Genomic DNA, 19219 nt, shown 5'->3' on the forward strand with positions numbered 1-19219 from the left:
TTACTCTTGATATAATAATAAAGTTAATAAATAATGAATCCAACGAAAGTCAGTGACTCATTTGCAACTAGTTTTATTTGATCGAACAATATCACTAATATGTATATTTCACTCAGAATTTTTCAAAGCAGTAAAAATTCTCAACATAATTTTTTTTTTTTCAAATATTAAATTTTTTGAATATTACTTTTAATAACATGATTTTTTTCAAACATTATTTTTTCAAAGATTAATTATTTTTTTAAGAATCAAATTTTTTTTTTCAAACACGAAATTATTTTTTAAACATTAAATTATTTTTTTAACGTCAATTTTCTTTTTTTTTTCTTTTTTAAATGTCAATTTTATTTTTAAATGTCAATTTTATTTTTAAATGTCAATTTTTTTCAAACGTCACATTTCTTCTTTTTTTTTCAACATTAAATTTTATTTTTTCAAACATTAAATTCTTCAAATATTACTTTTTTAAACATAAATTTTTTTCAAAGATTAAGTTAAATAAAATTTATGCTCCAAAGATTTATCCTTTCAATTATTAAATAACATATTTAGAGTCTGCTATGCGTCCATATTTTAAAGATTTTTTTGGGGGGTAGATATCAGAATTGGTAAGTTTCATTTCTTCATTTGTCTTGTAAGTCCAGGTTAGTTATCTGCTTAATCTGCAAAATAAAAGATTCATCATTGAATTAGTTTGGAATTATTTTGGAGATGAGTAAATTGTATAATTTTTATTTTTTTTGACTATTATCCTCATCTTCTCGTTGTTTTCACGACGTTTCGGCCAATTATTCCTCTGTCCTTCCTCAGGTTAACCACGACGGGATAGGTGTGTCGAATCCTCCATCTACCTCCACAGCAATGGCTGAGGAATAATTGGCCGAAACGTCATGAAAACAACAACTAGTAGATAAGGATAATAGTCGAAATAATTAAATAAAATAAAGATTCATTTTTATAAAATACAAGCTGCATCTACCAGGCGTTGCCCGGGAGGTCTTTATACTTTGATTATTTTAATTTTTATATTTTTTAAATCGCATGCATCTATAAAAATCTTTTTAAAATTTTTAATTTAGGTCGCCGTTGCCAAAATGCAGACATATTGACTAGAGAAGAGTCCAGAGAAAAATGATTTAAAACATAGGCATTTTTTAAATTATTTCTTTAAAATAAGATTCTTTTAAATGCGTGTTTTGTGTTATATTATTGTTGAATCCAATAGCGATTAAGGTGTTGATCCAGAACCTGACTGTAGTAGTGTTACATGATAAGGGCTGTCCCCTTTTCATGTAAGTATAAAAATAGAGAGATTTAGTTAAAATTAAAATGAAATAGAATAGACGAAATTCGAACCTCGTAATTTAGGTTTAGAAATAGATTACGAGAGAGAATTAGCAAATGGAATGTAAAAACAAACCATTGTTTAGCTTAGAGAGAAAATAGTTTTAAGAAAAGGAATGCAACTATAGGATAATTTAATAAACATGTTTTTAACATATAGGTTACTGGAAATATAGGTTAAAATTCCTTTTGTAAACAAAGGAAAAAGTTTTGGACACGCATTTCTAGAACATGTGAAAGAAGACATTTTATAACATGTGTATGACGTCATAGAAAATGGGAAGTTCTCGATATAGTTAGAAACTTTAGAGTTAAGCAGGGAGAGTCTGAGAGAGAGTCTGAGGACGAGAGACGACAGTCTGGAGTCCAGAGATGGGAGTCGAACATCTGGAAGCGAGACGGTCACCTTTGAAACATAGAATGTAAAACTTTGAATTCCTGACTAAGAAAACCACCGACCGGTCCATGGATGGAAATAAACGTATCATCATGTGTTTTTATAAACGTCGTCTTTGTGTTGTAATTCTACCAAAAGGTAAAGTGAAATTGTCATTATATGTCTTATATATCATGTGTTTTAAAATGTCTTCACATACACAATGTCTCTACATCTCATATCTACAATGTGAACACTAAGACTGTCTCAACACTGTCTCCTCACTCTAAGAGCTTCTACTACACTTCTAAGTATGAACATTTTATATAGATGAATTTCTTCATAACACGAACACAGAACGCAACATCTCTCTAATAAGACTCTCTAAGACCACCTTTAATGATAATAATAACAACGAACTATGACACCAACAACAAGAATAATAATAATATATAACAGTAGTAATTCTTCTAATGCACTCACCTCCAAAAGACAGAAAGTTTGTTCTGTTTGCTGTCAACACACAGGGGTTGGGAGAGGAAGAAGAGGTAGACGTGGTTGGTTTTATGGGAAAGAGGGTGAGACTAAACGCGAGAATTATCAAGATTTGAGAGGAATGAAATACCAAACTCGGACGGATAGGCGACTGTGCTTTTGCTCAAGCAGAGAAAACGGTGAGAGGAGAGGAAAGTCTATCCCTAAAAAAAGTTCCGGCTCAGTGAGAAAGAAGGTGAGGCTGAAAGACCCAGCACATTTCAAGCAAGATAGGACATATTTCCCCCGATTTACAGATAGAAATAACAAACATAAAAGAGCTAAAACCGGATGTTGATAAAACAAAAACCGACTCGAAAATGACTAGAAATGTCATCCGAGCATGGGTTTCACACACGAGTTCCGATCAAAAACTAAAAATATTTTTTCCTCTTTGACCAACCAAAGCGTTCTGTGTCCAAAGTCTCGTGGTTATAAAAACGCCCGAGCAAAGGACATGCTGTCTCAGTTCACAAAAGCCAATCATCACGATAGCTGATGTTCAGCAGGACCGCTAACAGGAAGGGACTACAGGGTGGAATGATAAAATTATTGCCCTAGAAAAGCCGACATGATTCCATTTCTGTTTGGTGAAAACCGGTTTTCTTTTTTTGTTGCAGGCCATCTACTAGTTGGCCAGTTGTGCATAATTCCCAAGAGCGATAAGAGCCTTTTGTCGTGTCTGAAAGTGACACAAAGTTCAACGAGCGAGATAAGAGATGCGCTGCTGTACAACTCATGCTCTCTACCGATCAAACCTTGCGGTGCTAGTCTCATTCTCTCAGATAAGGGTAAGAATAATTTCGCAAATCCTAGTATTAATTTTCTATAAAATCCTACCATACCAAGAAATCTGCGTAGGCTTTTTGCATCTTTAGGGCACAGAAAAGATTCTATTTCTTTAACTTTATTTGCAGTTGGTGTGATTCCTTTTGAATTGATTCTAAATCCTAGGAAGTCAAGAGATGTCACATTGAAGATGGATTTGGAAAGTAATATTTTTAGGCTGTTGTTTTCTAAGATTTGAAAAACTGTGTCGATATCTTGTTTGTGGGATTGTTCGTTGTCACTGAAGATCAATATGTCGTCTATATAAATGAAAACACAATCGATACCTCGGAAAATTTTGTCCATATATATTTGTAATGTAGCCGCTGAGTTTTTTAGTCTAAACGGCATGTATTTGTATTGATAGAGTCCCATCAGCGAGATTACGGCAGTTTTTGGAATATCATCGGGGTGTATCTTAATCTGATGATATGCCGAAATCAAGTCAATTTTCGAAAATCGCTGTTTATCAGCGAGTTTAGCCGTAAAGGAGTTTATATTGGGGATGGGGTATCTGTCACTTTTAGTGATGCTGTTTAAGGCGTGGTAGTCTCCACAGCAGCGGTAACCTCCACTTTGTTTGGGTACGAGATGTAGTGGGCTTGACTACTCACTGTCTGAAGGAGTTATTACACCTTCGTTTATTAAACGTTTAAATTCCTCTTTCGTCGCCGCCAGTCTTTCAGCAGACAGTTGTCTGGATTTAGCGAAGACTGGGGAGTGGCTGCCTGTGTCGATTCTGTGATAAACACCACAGTACTCACTGTTTTTGTTGCTGTGTGGAAAAATAATTTCTGGGTGTTTATCCAGGCTTTTTCTAATACAGGCAGTTCTATTTCATTTATGACCACATTTACTGGTACTGCAGCATTTAATAGTAACTTTTTTTTTTGTGGTAGTAACTGGGTCGTAAATTGTTCTATTTTTGCAGTCTATTGTAAGGCCAAATTTATTTAAGAAATCAAGTCCGAGGAGGGGATTGGTGACGTTTGCAATAACAAATGTCCAGGAAAATGACCTTCTCAAACTTGGTATCCCAATTTCAAGGTTCGCTTGGTCGTGGCATTCTATTTTCTCACCGTTGGCAGTGGTTAGTGATACTGATGTTGGGTGTAATGTGACACCGTTTATAATGGCTGCTGGTATTATCGAGATACTTGCGCCTGTATCTACAATAAATTCCAATGTTTTTGTCCCTAGCCTTGCTTTGACTTGTAGTAGTGGCAAACTCAAGGGGACGGACATGGCTCGCGCTATTAGTTTTCTGAGTCACTTGGGGGTGTGGGTGGGCGTGAGCTTGGTAGTATTTTTATGCTTCACTTCCCTGGCCATTTGCACCAGGGTTTGTAGGTTCTGGCTTGCTCCGAGAGTAAATATGTGCTCTGCATATCTTTGTTTTTTGTTCAGGGAAAAATGGTTTAACACCTATCGGTATCCGAACGTTGCTCTTGTTTTTGTCAGTATGCTGAGTGGTAAAGACTGTTGCATTTATATTATTCAACAAGGGCATTAGTTCGTCCGCTAGTTTTCCTAGTTGAGATGCGTTTAGCTCTTTCTGTGAGGCAATGATCGGTGAAATTGTTGTGGGTAAGGCTTGCAAAAATTTATGAAGAACAATCTCTTCGCCAATACCTATCCTTTTTGCAATAGACAGCATCTCTTGAAGATATGCGGAAGGACAGCCAGTTATAGTGTTAGTTGACATTAGTTTGTCGAGCAATTCCGGCTTGGTCCTTTCGTGGAACTCAATCAAGGAGCATTTTAGTTCCTCATATTTCTTGCCTTCTAAAATATTTATCAGTATTTTAGCTACCACCTCTGCAGGCAGGGATGATATGACAGCGTAAAATTTGGTTGTTGACGCTGTTATGTTGCGCAGGTGGAATTGGGCTTCCAGAATGGAAAACCAGCAATTTACCGCCGTTTCCGTAAACTCAGGGGTTTTTAGGTTTATTTGTTGCACACTGGATTCTTCCATTTTTTTTTTTTTAAGTATATACAGTGATGATCATATTTATTGGCACGGTAAAATAAAAGTTAAATTTTGTCTAATAAATTCTAAAAAAGGGATTAAATTAAAGAAAATAACAAAGTATATTATGTATTTTTAACTGGCCTTTCCGATGCAGCAATCGGATTTTAGAAAAAATAAATAACAAAGGAACAACAAACATAACTGCAAAAAACCCTTGTTCAAATTTATTGGCACGATTTATTTAATAATCAATTGTATAGCTTTTGGCCTTGATTACCTTCTTCAGTCGCTTTTCATAGTTTACAACCAAGTTGTTGCACTCTTCAGTAGTAATTTTAGCCCACTCTTCCTGACAATAATCCTCCAATTGAATAAGATTCTTAGGCTTCCTTTGCATTACACTCAATTTTAATGTTCTCCATAAATTTTCAATTGGATTAAGGTCTGGGCTTTGTGATGGCCACTCCAAAACATTAATATGATTGTCCTCAAGCCATTTCTTAGTCAGTTTAGCCGAATGCTTTGGGTCATTATCTTGCATGAACCACCAACGACGACCAAGTGAGAGCTCTTTAGCAGAGTCTTTCAGGTTTTCATCCAATATTTTAACATAATCTTCCTTTTTTATGCTACCTGTGACCTTAACAAGTCGCCCTGGTCCAGAGGCAGCAAAGGATCCCCAAAACATCAAACTGCCTCCACCGTGCTTCACTGTGGGTATGGTGTTCTTAGGCAGGAAAGCTTCGCCAGATTTTCTGTAAATATAAGACACTTTATTATGGCCAAATAACTCTATTTTCGTTTCGTCAGTCCATAGAACACGTTTCCAGAATGCAACATCTTTATCAATATGACGTTTTGCAAAGGCTAGCCTTGCTTTCAGGTGCATAGGCTTCAATAAGGGAGTCTTTCTCGGACGACATGCTTTTAAACCAGCTCTCTTCAAAACTCTACCAACTGTATGTCGAGATACATTCACTCCAGAGGTGCTCTGTTCATCAACAATCTCCCCAACAGAGATCCTTGGGTTTTGTTTTACTTGTCGAACAATTTTCCGCTCATCTCTTGGGGAAAGAATCCTTTTTCTCCCTCTATCCTCTAAACTCATAACGTGGCCTTGCGATTTGAACTTGTTTATTATGGCTCTAACAGTGGATTTGGGAAGGTTTAGCTTCTTTGAAATCTTATCATAGCCCTCCCCATTGGTATGGCATGCTACAACAAGCTTTCTGACGTCTTCGCTGTGTTCCTTAGTTTTAACCATGGCGATTGAAAATTATAATTTAGTCACTTATAATAGTTTAAATAAATCGCTATCTAAAAATTATCTGAAAAAAATTATTCACTGAATTAGCGTTAAACAAGCATAATATGGCTATAAAAAAGTTCAGAAAGCACGTAAACCGGAAATTGATTGATATTATACTGATACTAAAAGAAAAACAAAGCCGTGCCAATAATTTTGAACAAGGGTTTTTTGCAATTATGTTTGTTGTTCCTTTGTTATTTATTTTTTCTAAAATCCGATTGCTGCATCGGAAAGGCCAGTTAAAAATACATAATATACTTTGTTATTTTCTTTAATTTAATCCCTTTTTTAGAATTTATTAGACAAAATTTAACTTTTATTTTACCGTGCCAATAAATATGATCATCACTGTATATATATATATATATATATATATATATATATATATATATATATATATATATATATATATATATATATGTGTGTATCTTTTCTTTTTCTTTTTTGTGTGTGTAGGCAAAGAAGGAGGGGGGGATATAGTATTGTTGTACTTACATCAAAGGTTCTCTTTGAAACGTTTGCGACGTGAAATTGAGTAGTCACTTGTATTTTCCTGAAGATTCCAAAATGCGTTTCATTTCTTTTTGGTCCAAGTCCAGTTTATGTTGTTCATTTCTTAGTGCAAAGTTCTTTTGACGAGGTGCAGTGTTCTTTAGGCGGGGTCAATATTATAAATTTTTGCTGTTATCTCGTTTGAATAAGACACAACACGAATACTAATTTGAAGGATTATTTTATTTTCTGTTAACACTGCGAACATGGTAAGATGACATGAGTATAGCAGTTGTCAAAACACGTGTGTACTGGACATCGACTCAGTGAACTCTGCCTCGTTCTCGTTGAAAAAGCACCAGCGTGCTCTACTTGGATGGTAGCAGCAGGCTGGTAGGGGAGGAGTCAGTAAGGAGGGTGACTAGGTGTAAGGAAGGCTTAAGGAGTGAGAATTGTCTTTTACATTGTAGGGAAGAGGAAGGTTTAATATAGTGCTGAAGAGGATGGTAGTAGTGGTTTTGGTTTTGTGACCTAAATCTTTGGTCAGTACACACATATAAGTAGATGGGTTTAATGAAATATATTGCGAAACGCTTTAGTAAGAGTTAAACACATATTTATTATTCGGAAAGGAAACACAAATAGAGATGAAAGTCCTTAATCTGTGGAGTTTCAAAGAAATACTAAAGGTTACAGCAAATGTATTTAAAAATTGGGGGCTGTAAGCTTTTGGCAAGAAAGAATTTATCTGAAAAATTAGAGAATTTTATTGAGAGTTTTAGTGGATTATAAGCGATGAGAAAGGAATTAAAGGAAAATTAGTGGAGGAAGAAGAGGATGGTCGACACCTGCAGACTCTGCGATAGTGCAAATACTAAAAAGAAGTATGCTCAAATGCCAGTACAAATGCATATACGTCTACACATAAGCAAACTCAAATTAAATACAAGCCTTAGAGTGCATATATACGTTAAAGCATAGATGCCTAGGTATACACATACACAGAAGAGAAGTACATGTACGCCGGGCACCCAGACTAGTTATATATATATATATATATATATATACACACACTAGCAGTTCAGCCTGGTTTTGCTCGGGCCCTATGGGCCCTATGTACCGTTCATAACTTTATGTGCATATGTATATATATATTAAAATGTTTGACACATTTCGAGGTAACCTACATCTAAAATTTCAAGTGTTTAGACCCAAAATTGGCAGAGGAGTTTGGTAGAGTCTGCAAAGGTCAACTCTTTCAACTTTAACCTCTAGGCAGCCAAATTTTCGCCCTAAAACTGGTTAAAAAGTTGAATACCCTTTATATAAAATTTCAAATGTTTAGACCCAAAATTGGCTGAATAGTTTGCTAGAAACTGCAAAGGTCAAATCTTTTGAACTTTGACCCTTTGGCAGCCAAATTTTCGGCTAAAAACTGATTAAAAACTTTCCCTATGTCTGAATACACTTTATGTAAAATTTCACATGTGTAGAGCAAAAATTGGTTGAGTAATTTGGTAGAGACCACAGAGGTCAATTTTTTTAAACTTTGAACCCAATTTTGACCTCTTAACATTTATTTATTTTTTTTTTGGCTCAAATCAAAATAAAAAGTTTGATCCATGTCTAAGTAACCTACATCTAAAATTTCAAGTGTTTAGACCCAAAATTGGCGGATGAGTTTCGTAGAATTTTCAAAGATCAAATCATTTGACCCCTTGACAACCAAATTTCTGGCCGAAAACCGCTTAAAAATTTTTTCAAAATGTCAATACCCCTTATGTCAAATTTCGAGTCTGTAAACCGAAACTTGACAGAGTTATTGGTAGGAAAGACACAGAATCAGAAACACACACAGAAATTTTCACACACACCACACACACACACATTATATATATATATATATATATATATATATATATATATATATATATATATATAAGTTTCCATTTCCACAAGTAAAATCCAAGGGAATCGCGGAATATGGAAGATGGTCCAAAGTAATCAAAAAAGCAGAAATCCGTGGGATAATTCACAAACGGGAGCAAGGAAAAGGAAACGAGTTTAAATAATATTATTAAAAGGAAGAGAAGATGTGCCTAGTAAAAAGAATTTAGAACAACTATATATATATATATATATATATATATATATATATATATATATATATATATATATATATATATATATATGTAAACAATGCAATTTAATAACATAGAAGGGATTACATTTGAATGACAGAATTCGCATATATATATACATATACAAATAAATATATAATGGCTCTTATTTATTAAAGAGACTAGCCTGGGTGGCCGGCGTTGCCCGGGTGTTTTGGAGGTGTGCGTTGAGCAACAAAAAAAAAAATGACTTTCGGAAATATCGGCGAAAAAAATGACATCTCCCTGTAGAAAAGTGTCCAGTTGAGGGTGAAAGAATTAATTTTTTTTGGCCAATTTTTCGATATTTGTTGTCTGAAGGGTCGATCTTCAAAACGATACCAATCTCGTGAAAATCCGTCGCCATTGTCGAAACTCCTATCGATAGTGCTTGCATTGCTTTCTAAATTTATCTTTTTTATGTTACCGTTTTTCATCCCAAACAAGACGTATTGCCACTTGGTCATAAGGGGATACTTTTTGGCATCATATCTAACGTAAACCAGGAACGGGGTGGAGGGCGGATGCAACATTGCGGTGATGAGACAGAGGTCGGAGCTTGGCCGATAGTATGGGACCTAATAAATTGGAGACCCTTATATGTATATATACAGACTTACCGAATAAAAATCCCGGTGTAAATCCGATTAGATCTTTGAAGAATGGATGAAGACATCTCATGACACATTTAAATTCGAAAAGGGGCAAATAAAAGAAATCGTCGCTTGGTAATTTATGGGTGCACGTGGTTGTTATATTGTCTTGGAACTTCTGACATACGTTTGCAAATGAACCAGGTTGGGCTGATGCGTTACTGTAAAAAGTAAAATAGTTCGGGTTACTGTTGCTACTGCATTTGCTTTCGAAGTATTTCCCATTAATACCGAATCCAAAGTAAGAGTAATGGTGCATTTCTGTTTTAGGAACTGCTCCAACATAGATGTAAGGCCCCATATCAGATCCTGGCTCATCAAAGAGTGCTAGATTCACAGGTGACATAACTGACCACTTTAGATTTTCGTATCTGTAAAAAAAAAAAAAAACAATAAAAAAAAAATGATTAAAATGTTTATTTCATAAAAAAAGGGAGGTAACCCCTTCACTGCGTTCTTTCAAAGGGGAGGTAACCCATTCACCGCTTTCTTTCAAAGGAGAGGTAATTCCCTCACTGCTTTCTTTCATAAAAAAGGGGAGGTAAACCCCTTCACTGCTTTCTTTCATAAAAAAGGGGAGGTAAACCCCTTCACCGCTTTCTTTCATAAAAAAGGGAAGGTAAACTCCTTCACCGCTTTCTTTCATAAAAAAGGGGAGGTAAACCCCTTCACCGCTTTCTTTCATAAAAAAGGGGAGGTAAACCCCTCCACCGCTTAGGAAGCGAAAATTAAATATAAATAAGCAGTGTTTCAAAATTGCTTGCGTCACTGATAATAAAAATAAAATTTACAAAAAATATTTATGAACTGTCCTCTTCAAATAATGTTTATGAACTGTTGTTTTTAATCAAAACATAGTTCATGAATATATTAAAAACAAACAGTCCATAAATATGTAATGTTGTGACCCTTTGGGCTGTGATCATAGCGTAGTATCTGTGTTAACCGTGACAAGCAGAGCCAAGGGTCAAAATATTATTATTATTATTCGTTGATTCGAGTGATGGATCACTGGATCAATTATTATGATTAGAAAAAGAAACAATTAAATTAGGAAAAAATGACTGACATATAATAAAATGGCAAAATGAATGTGAAAATAGAAAATAGATGTAAACATTATTTTTGGTTTGCATAAACAAATAACTAGATTGGGGTTACGTCAGCTGTTGCTATGAGACACGTGATGAGATGTAGATTTGGGGAGATTCTAGGCAGTTGCGAGCTGGACATCATAGAGAACGGATGAATCAAAATGACGCAGGGAGCAGCATCATTTCAGGTAGCCAAGATGTAACGTGTAATCTCTGAAGATGTCGGCCGGATCATGAAAATAAATGTTAGAAAATAATTCAAGTATGTGTTGTGCTATTTACATCTGTTAAAAAGAACTGTTTGTCTACAACTGTTTCGATACGTCTACGTCAATCGTTTCCTGCTAGAACTGTTGCATAAGCGTTAAAATATACACACTAGACGATCAACTAAATGATACGACATATATACATACACGCATTTACACGTACATGAATATACAGATAAAATATAAAACCCAACTATTCAATGTGTACGTCGGTATGGAATATATTCACATACACATTACACAACAGGATGCTTTTTAGAGCCATATAACAAATCTATATAATTATGAAACTCAAATAACCTTGTAACGAGTGTTGTAACCCAACATCCGGTTTACTACTTCCGGTTGCACATGTGTACATAAGCAAAGAATCGATGCAACAGTAAAATTGTAACTATTGTTTTACTGCATACGTTTTCAGCGTCCAAATTGTTTTTGTTTTCACGTTTAAATATATCAAAATTTGAATTTAACTTTAAGTATTATGGTATCTGTTCAGTGCACATTTACCTATAATTACGGCAAACCAATTATAATTCAATGGCTGTATGTTTTTTTTTTTTCAAAAATAAACAATTATAAACAGAACGACTCATAGAAATTTATTTATATTCTTTTTTTCTGATTATATACTTTCATAGAAATGTTTCTGTTATATCACAAAAATCTGTTTTTCTTTACGTCACAAGTGTCACGCTCATGCATTAATTCCTAAGCTAATATGCAATACTAACCGAACGGGTCACGGGTAGTCTAGTATTTTTATAACAGTTATATTTTTTATGTTTGATGTAAAAAAAAAATATTACCAACACCTCTGAAGTTTGATCAAAAAATAGTTCATAAACATATTTTTAGAATAAAGTTTATAATTTTTTTATACAGGTTTTCCATTTTTACAATAAATAAGCTTGCACATGCGTACAGTTTAAAAAAAATGCATATTTATAAGTAAATTTATATGTGTATGACAGCAGGTCAAAAGTAAATTTTTCGCTTTTACTCTTAATCATTATAATCAAAATATCCTCAGGGAGGGGAGTATCTAATTGTAAGTTCATGACATCTGCAATATAGCAAAAAGGTTGATTGGTTGGTTGTTTTTGTTTTACGGCATATCAACCCTTTTTGGGTTATTTAATGCCGAATCCAAAGATTTTGAAGAAAAAATTTTTTTAATAGAATATATTTGTTGTTTTCACGTCGGTTTCTATTTAAACCATAGTTGGGACCCTAACAGGTACTACCACTCCGGGTCAGAGTGGACCTGGGAGCAATGGTAATTAAAGGGTGGCTCCACACTCCCCAAAGCCCACAAGCTGGGGCCTCACCACTGGATATAGTTTAAGGTCATATTCAGGACCCCCATTGAGGGACTTTTACCCTCTGCAGGGGGGCAGTCGGCGTATTCTAATGCCCCACCGACAGGGCCCAAAAAGGTTGAGAAATGCTTGCATATATATTTATTTATATATCTCTGTATCAGTAATTTCAAATCACTTTGCTGCAATACGTCAATGTGACATGGAATGATCACTGGTAAGTTGCAAAGGGAAATTAGTTAAATGCTATTTGATTTTATTTTGTTTAATGGTTTGGTTGTTTTGTTTTACGGCATATCAACCCTTTTCGAGTTATTTAATGCCGAATCCAGTTATTTTGAAAACAGTATTCATGTTGCATAATCATATTTTTATAATAAAGTTTATAATTTTGTTATAAAATTTCAAATAAAGACGGTTTGAATAAAACTTCTACTTTTTTATATTTGCTTTAAAAGAAGGTTACATTATATACAATGTTGGTCAATCATAGTTTAAAATTTGTCTGATGTCACTTCCGCTGAATGGCTTTATGAACAAAGAAGTGCCAAACTTAACGAAAGCCAGCAAGAGGACTCACACCATAGCAGAAACATACAGACTTACAAGGAAAGAGAGAACACAGTCGAATGCGTAGACGTGGTAGAAATGTTTTAAAATAGATTCACCCTACCAAAATTGAACCCCACGATCAGTAACAGCTTGCTTTCATTAAAATCAAATGCAAACCAGAAGGCTGTCAAGTAGTTTGACAGCACAACGTCAGTAAATACTCAAAACAGAAACAGAGGATATCTCACTGCTGATGCAATTCTCTACCTATATAAGAGCCAGGTACGTTCCAGGATGGAGTATTGTTGCCACATCTGGGCAGGAGCTGCTGGAAATACTTACCCTGCCTTGACAGAGTTCAGAGTGGACTTTGTGGCCTCGTGTGAGATGCCTTTTTCTCTTCCCTGCAACCTCTTTCTCACAGAAGGGACGTTGCGAGCCTGTCTCTGCATTGTCATTATTTTCATGGTGGGTGCTCATCTGGGTTCCAATCTATGGTCCCCCCTCGGCAAACTTGCACGAGAAACACTTGTCTAGCTGAAAACACTATGAATAATTTCATCCACTCTTTATCTGTGCCGAAGCCTAGGCATGGATTCCATGAACAAAGCTTCTTTCTTAGAACTGCACACCTGTGGAACTATCTCCAGCTGGCTATAATATGAGCGTCTTCAAGTCCAATGTAAACAAGTTCTTAATGAGTCATCCCCATTAAGTAATCCAGTTTATCAAATTTACACTACTAGGACATTGTCCCATTGACTACTGTTCACCCTTATCCTCGAGTGGCCTCTTGGTGACTCCTATGTAAAAAAAAAGAAAAGGAAAAGACTGTGGTGAGAAAGTTCCATCTCGAAAGAATCCTCCAAAATAATGACAACTCTAACAGAACCCAGAATAACAGATACTCAAATATGAGACCGCATATAGAGATACAACATTTAAGCTTCAGTTCAGGCATTTTTGCCTACACCGGAGTTTCCTTAAATGATCGTTTTACACCTTTCAATGGATCAAGCAGTTCTGTTATTGCTAACAGTGGAGAAAATAAACTTTTCTTTTCTGATTGCATCCGGGCATTTTTTTTTTTTAACACATATATCTCTATAATTATAAAACTCAAATGACCTTGTAACGAGTGTTGTAACTCAACATCCGGTTTACGACTTCTGGTTGCGCGTGTGTACATAAACATAAACCCATAACAGCATAAACAAATAAACACAAATCGCTACTTTTCCAGAATTTGACCTGCGCACTGAAATATTAACGTTATTATTTAGAAATTATTATTTAACATGGGAAGGGTGGGGATGTTTTGCAACTATTCTGTATTACAAGTATACTGTCGCAATTTTCTTACAAATAAATCAACTTTGACCCGTTGACAACGTATTGTTTTACTGTGTACGTTTTCAGCATCCCAATTGTTTTTTTTTCGCGTTTAAATTATCTAAATAATTGTTAATACTTTCTGCATTTTTTTACATCGTTCATTTCTGTATTACGTTTAAGTTATTTTAACGCAATTTTCTTACAAATAAATCTACTTTAACCTTTGACAACCATAAGAGAATTTTACAACGTATTGTTTTACTGTGTACATTTTCAGCGTCCCATTTTTTTTCGCGTTTAAATTAAACGATATATCAAAATTTAAATAGTGCAGTTTTACTTATAAGCATGGCAAACCACTTATAATTCAATGGCTGTAAGTTTTTTTTTTTTCAAAATTAAACAATTATAAACAGAACGACTCATAGAAGTCTATCTATATTCTTATTTCATTTTAATATACTTTCATAGAAATGTTTCTGTTATGCCACAAAAAACTATTTTCTTTTATGTCACAAGTGTCATGCTCATACATTAATTCCATAGCTAATATCACATACTGACCCAACGGGTCAAGGGTAGTCTAGTAACAGGTATACACCTGCTTTTGAATAGTGGACTTTCCTGGTCTCTGTGTTTAAAGTTCAAGTTCATCCAATAATAAAAATTCATTCCAAGCCACAACAATAATGGATCATCTTATCAATGGCTACTTTTAAAAACAACTACATAAAAAAAAACAAAAAAACAAATTGTTGTCTTCTACAAGATGCCTTCAATAAGTTTCCAGACATTTTTGTACAAGAATTTAAAATTGTCATAGACACTTGAAAATTCAATATGTTATTGCTTTACATCTTATGAGATGACTGACCAGTTTTTATGATTTCAGTTTCAAATGAACAGCTACAGCAGAATTGGAATGCACCCTACCAAAGCTTGATTGTCACAGCTGGTGAATTTCAAAAATGCAATCTGGACGTGAGGACACTTTAGAAGAACGATATGCAATAAAATTCTTTTTCAAACTTGGAAAAAATGCTACAGAAACGTATGGAATGCTTCAGACTGTTTTTGGACCATCTTACGTGAATTGAGCATCAGTTCTTGATTAGCATAAGAGATTCAAGGAAGGCAGGGAGTCTGTGAGGGATGATGAGAGGTGTGGGAGGAGTAAGGAAATCAGAACACGAGAGTTGATTGGCCAAATAAATGATTTAATGGATAAGTACCATTGTGTTTCTATAAAGACAATAAGTGCACAGTTTGATGTCAGTGTGGGGACTGTATACACAATTATTCACAAGGAACTGAAGATGTGGAAGATTTGTGCAAATGCACCGGTCCAGCTCCATCCTTGTCACAGACTATTTGACCGAGATGGACATCAAGACAGTTCCTCGCCCTCCTTATAGTCCTTTCTCCCTGTGACTTTTAGTTATTTACTAAGCTCAAGGAAAACATTAGAGGATTTCGTTCTGAGACAATTGAGGAGATGAAAGAGTGTAGTGATGAGTGTAATTGACACACTCACACAAGAAGACTTCCACGGGGCTATAAAATAGAGCTTTCTTTTTTACTATAAAGTTGAGCTTTCTTTTTTACTATAAAGTTGAGCTTTCTTTTTTACTATAAAATTGAGCTTTCTTTTTTACTATAAAGTTGAGCTTTCTTGTTTACTATAAAGTTGAGCTTTCTTGTTAACTATAAAGTTGAGCTTTCTTGTTAACTATAAAGTTGAGCTTTCTTGTTAACTATAAAGTTGAGCTTTCTTTTTACCATGGAGTTGATCTTTTTTAAAACTATAAAATTGAGCTTTCTTTTTTATTATAAAGCTGAGCTTTTTTTTTTACTATAAAGTTGAGCTTTCTTGTTAACTATAAAGTTGAGCTTTCTTTTTACCATGGAGTTGATCTTTTTTAAAACTATAAAATTGAACTTTCTTTTTTACTATAAAGCTGAGCTTTCTTGTTAACTATAAAGTTGAGCTTTCTTGTTAACTATAAAGTTGAGCTTTCTTTTTACCATGGAGTTGATCTTTTTTAAAACTATAAAAAAGAGCTTTCTTTTTTACTATAAAGCTGAGCTTTTTTTTTTACTATAAAGTTGAGCTTTCTTGTTAACTATAAAGCTGAGCTTTCTTGTTAACTATAAAGTTGAGCTTTCTTGTTAACTATAAAGTTGAGCTTTCTTGTTAACTATAAAGTTGAGCTTTCTTTTTACCATGGAGTTGATCTTTTTTAAAACTATAAAATTGAACTTTCTTTTTTACTATAAAGCTGAGCTTTCTTGTTAACTATAAAGTTGAACTTTCTTGTTAACTATAAAGTTGAGCTTTCTTGTTAACTATAAAGTTGAGCTTTCTTGTTAACTATAAAGTTGAGCTTTCTTTTTACCATGGAGTTGATCTTTTTTAAAACTATAAAATTGAGCTTTCTTTTTTACTATAAAGCTGAGCTTTCTTGTTAACTATAAAGTTGAGCTTTCTTGTTAACTATAAAGTTGAGCTTTCTTGTTAACTATAAAGTTGAGCTTTCTTGTTAACTATAAAGTTGAGCTTTCTTGTTAACTATAAAGTTGAGATTTCTTGTTAACTATAAAGTTGAGCTTTCTTTTTACCATGGAGTTGATCTTTTTTAAAACTATAAAATTGAACTTTCTTTTTTACTATAAAGCTGAGCTTTCTTGTTAACTATAAAGTTGAGCTTTCTTGTTAACTATAAAGTTGAGCTTTCTTGTTAACTATAAAGTTGAGCTTTCTTGTTAACTATAAAGTTGAGCTTTCTTTTTACCATGGAGTTGATCTTTTTTAAAACTATAAAATTGAGCTTTCTTTTTTACTATAAAGCTGAGCTTTTTTTTTTACTATAAAGTTGAGCTTTCTTGTTAACTATAAAGTTGAGCTTTCTTGTTAACTATAAAGTTGAGCTTTCTTGTTAACTATAAAGTTGAGCTTTCTTTTTACCATGGAGTTGATCTTTTTTAAAACTATAAAATTGAGCTTTCTTTTTTACTATAAAGCTGAGCTTTTTTTTTACTATAAAGCTGAGCTTTCTTGTTAACTATAAAGTTGAGCTTTCTTGTTAACTATAAAGTTGAGCTTTCTTTTTACCATGGAGTTGATCTTTTTTAAAACTATAAAATAGAGCTTTCTTTTTTACTATAAAGCTGAGCTTTCTTGTTAACTATAAAGTTGAGCTTTCTTTTTACCATGGAGTTGATCTTTTTTAAAACTATAAAATTGAGCTTTCTTTTTTACTATAAAGCTGAGCTTTCTTTTTTACTATAAAGCTGAGCTTTCTTGTTAACTATAAAGTTGAGCTTTCTTTTTACCATGGAGTTGATCTTTTTTAAAACTATAAAAAAGAGCTTTTTTTTTTACTATAAAGCTGAGCTTTCTTGTTAACTATAAAGTTGAGCTTTCTTGTTAACTATAAAGTTGAGCTTTCTTTTTACCATGGAGTTGATCTTTTTTAAAACTATAAAATTGAGCTTTCTTTTTTACTATAAAGCTGAGCTTTCTTGTTAACTATAAAGTTGAGCTTTCTTGTTAACTATAAAGTTGAGCTTTCTTTTTACCATGGAGTTGATCTTTTTTAAAACTATAAAATAGAGCTTTCTTTTTTACTATAAAGCTGAGCTTTCTTGTTAACTATAAAGTTGAGCTTTCTTGTTAACTATAAAGTTGAGCTTTCTTTTTACCATGGAGTTGATCTTTTTTAAAACTATAAAATTGAGCTTTCTTTTTTACTATAAAGCTGAGCTTTCTTGTTAACTATAAAGTTGAGCTTTCTTGTTAACTATAAAGTTGAGCTTTCTTGTTAACTATAAAGTTGAGCTTTCTTGTTAACTATAAAGTTGAGCTTTCTTTTTACCATGGAGTTGATCTTTTTTAAAACTATAAAATTGAACTTTCTTTTTTACTATAAAGCTGAGCTTTTTTTTTAACTATAAAGTTGAGCTTTCTTGTTAACTATAAAGTTGAGCTTTCTTGTTAACTATAAAGTTAAACTTTCTTGTTAACTATAAAGTTGAGCTTTCTTGTTAACTATAAAGCTGAGCTTTTTTTTTAACTATAAAGTTGAACTTTCTTGTTAACTATAAAGTTGAACTTTCTTGTTAACTATAAAGTTGAGCTTTCTTGTTAACTGCAAGGTTAAACTTTTATTTTTACCATGAAATTGATCTTTTTTAAAACTATAAAGTTGAGCCTTTTTTTACTATAAAGTCGAGTTTTCTTTTTTACTACAAAGTTGAGTTCTTATGTGATAACAGTAAAAGGCTGTGAATGACCGCCATAAGACGTTTTAAAAAATGAATTCAAAGTAAATACCCTGGTCTAGGCAGGATGATCACCAAAGATTCTTTCTCCTCCAAATTAGTGAGCTTTTCTCGTAGTATGAACTTGTTGTTTTTTGGTACGAGTTCTGTAATGTCTGAGTCTTGCAATTCCTTAAGAGAAGACTTTGAGATGTACATGGCACCAAACGACTCGTTTTTAAACTCACAAAATACCTCCACGGGCTTCTTGCTGGTCGTGTACAAAGTGTATGTCTTGGAGGCTGCTGATTGATTTTTCTTCCAATATTTCCGGCGAATATCAGAACATGATACTGAAAAGATAAATGATTAAAAAATTAATTTGATTTCATTTTGGTTAAGATCAAAGTGTAGTATCTGTTCCACCAGATACTGCAAGCAAAGACCATATGTGGGGGTAACTCCACATATCAGACCTTGGTCAATGTAGGGGCAACCCTTCATACCAACAGTTACTATCCAGCTCCTATTTCCCACCCATTGGGAGCTGGTCCTCTTTTCCCTCCCCCTCCCTCTCTCTCCACATTAAAAAACGGCCTTGTGCCTAATTTGCTCAGTGGGGAAGCAAATAAATACAATATGTTCCGGCAGATACTGCAAGCAAAGACCATATGTGGGGGTAACTCCACATATCAGACCTTGGTCAATGTAGGGGCA

The 19219-nt window shown here is 33.9% G+C and overlaps 1 protein-coding gene across 1 annotated transcript in view; it reads right to left on the minus strand.

Annotated features, from left to right (window-relative positions):
- Positions 1-380: 380 nt before the first annotated feature.
- LOC145263865 (uncharacterized) overlaps positions 381-19219 on the minus strand; it is a 68457-nt gene continuing 49618 nt past the window's right edge. The window contains exons 4-6 of the mRNA XM_080120939.1: positions 18576-18855; positions 9638-10041; positions 381-662 (exon numbers count right to left, since the gene is read on the minus strand). Coding sequence (XP_079977065.1) covers positions 658-662; positions 9638-10041; positions 18576-18855 — 689 coding nt within the window. The 3' untranslated portion in view covers positions 381-657. The remainder of the gene's footprint in view (positions 663-9637; positions 10042-18575; positions 18856-19219) is intronic.

This window comes from Euprymna scolopes, chromosome 39 (assembly GCF_053919585.1).
Source record: "Euprymna scolopes isolate OS-2025 chromosome 39, ASM5391958v1, whole genome shotgun sequence".
Taxonomy (NCBI): domain Eukaryota; kingdom Metazoa; phylum Mollusca; class Cephalopoda; order Sepiida; family Sepiolidae; genus Euprymna; species Euprymna scolopes.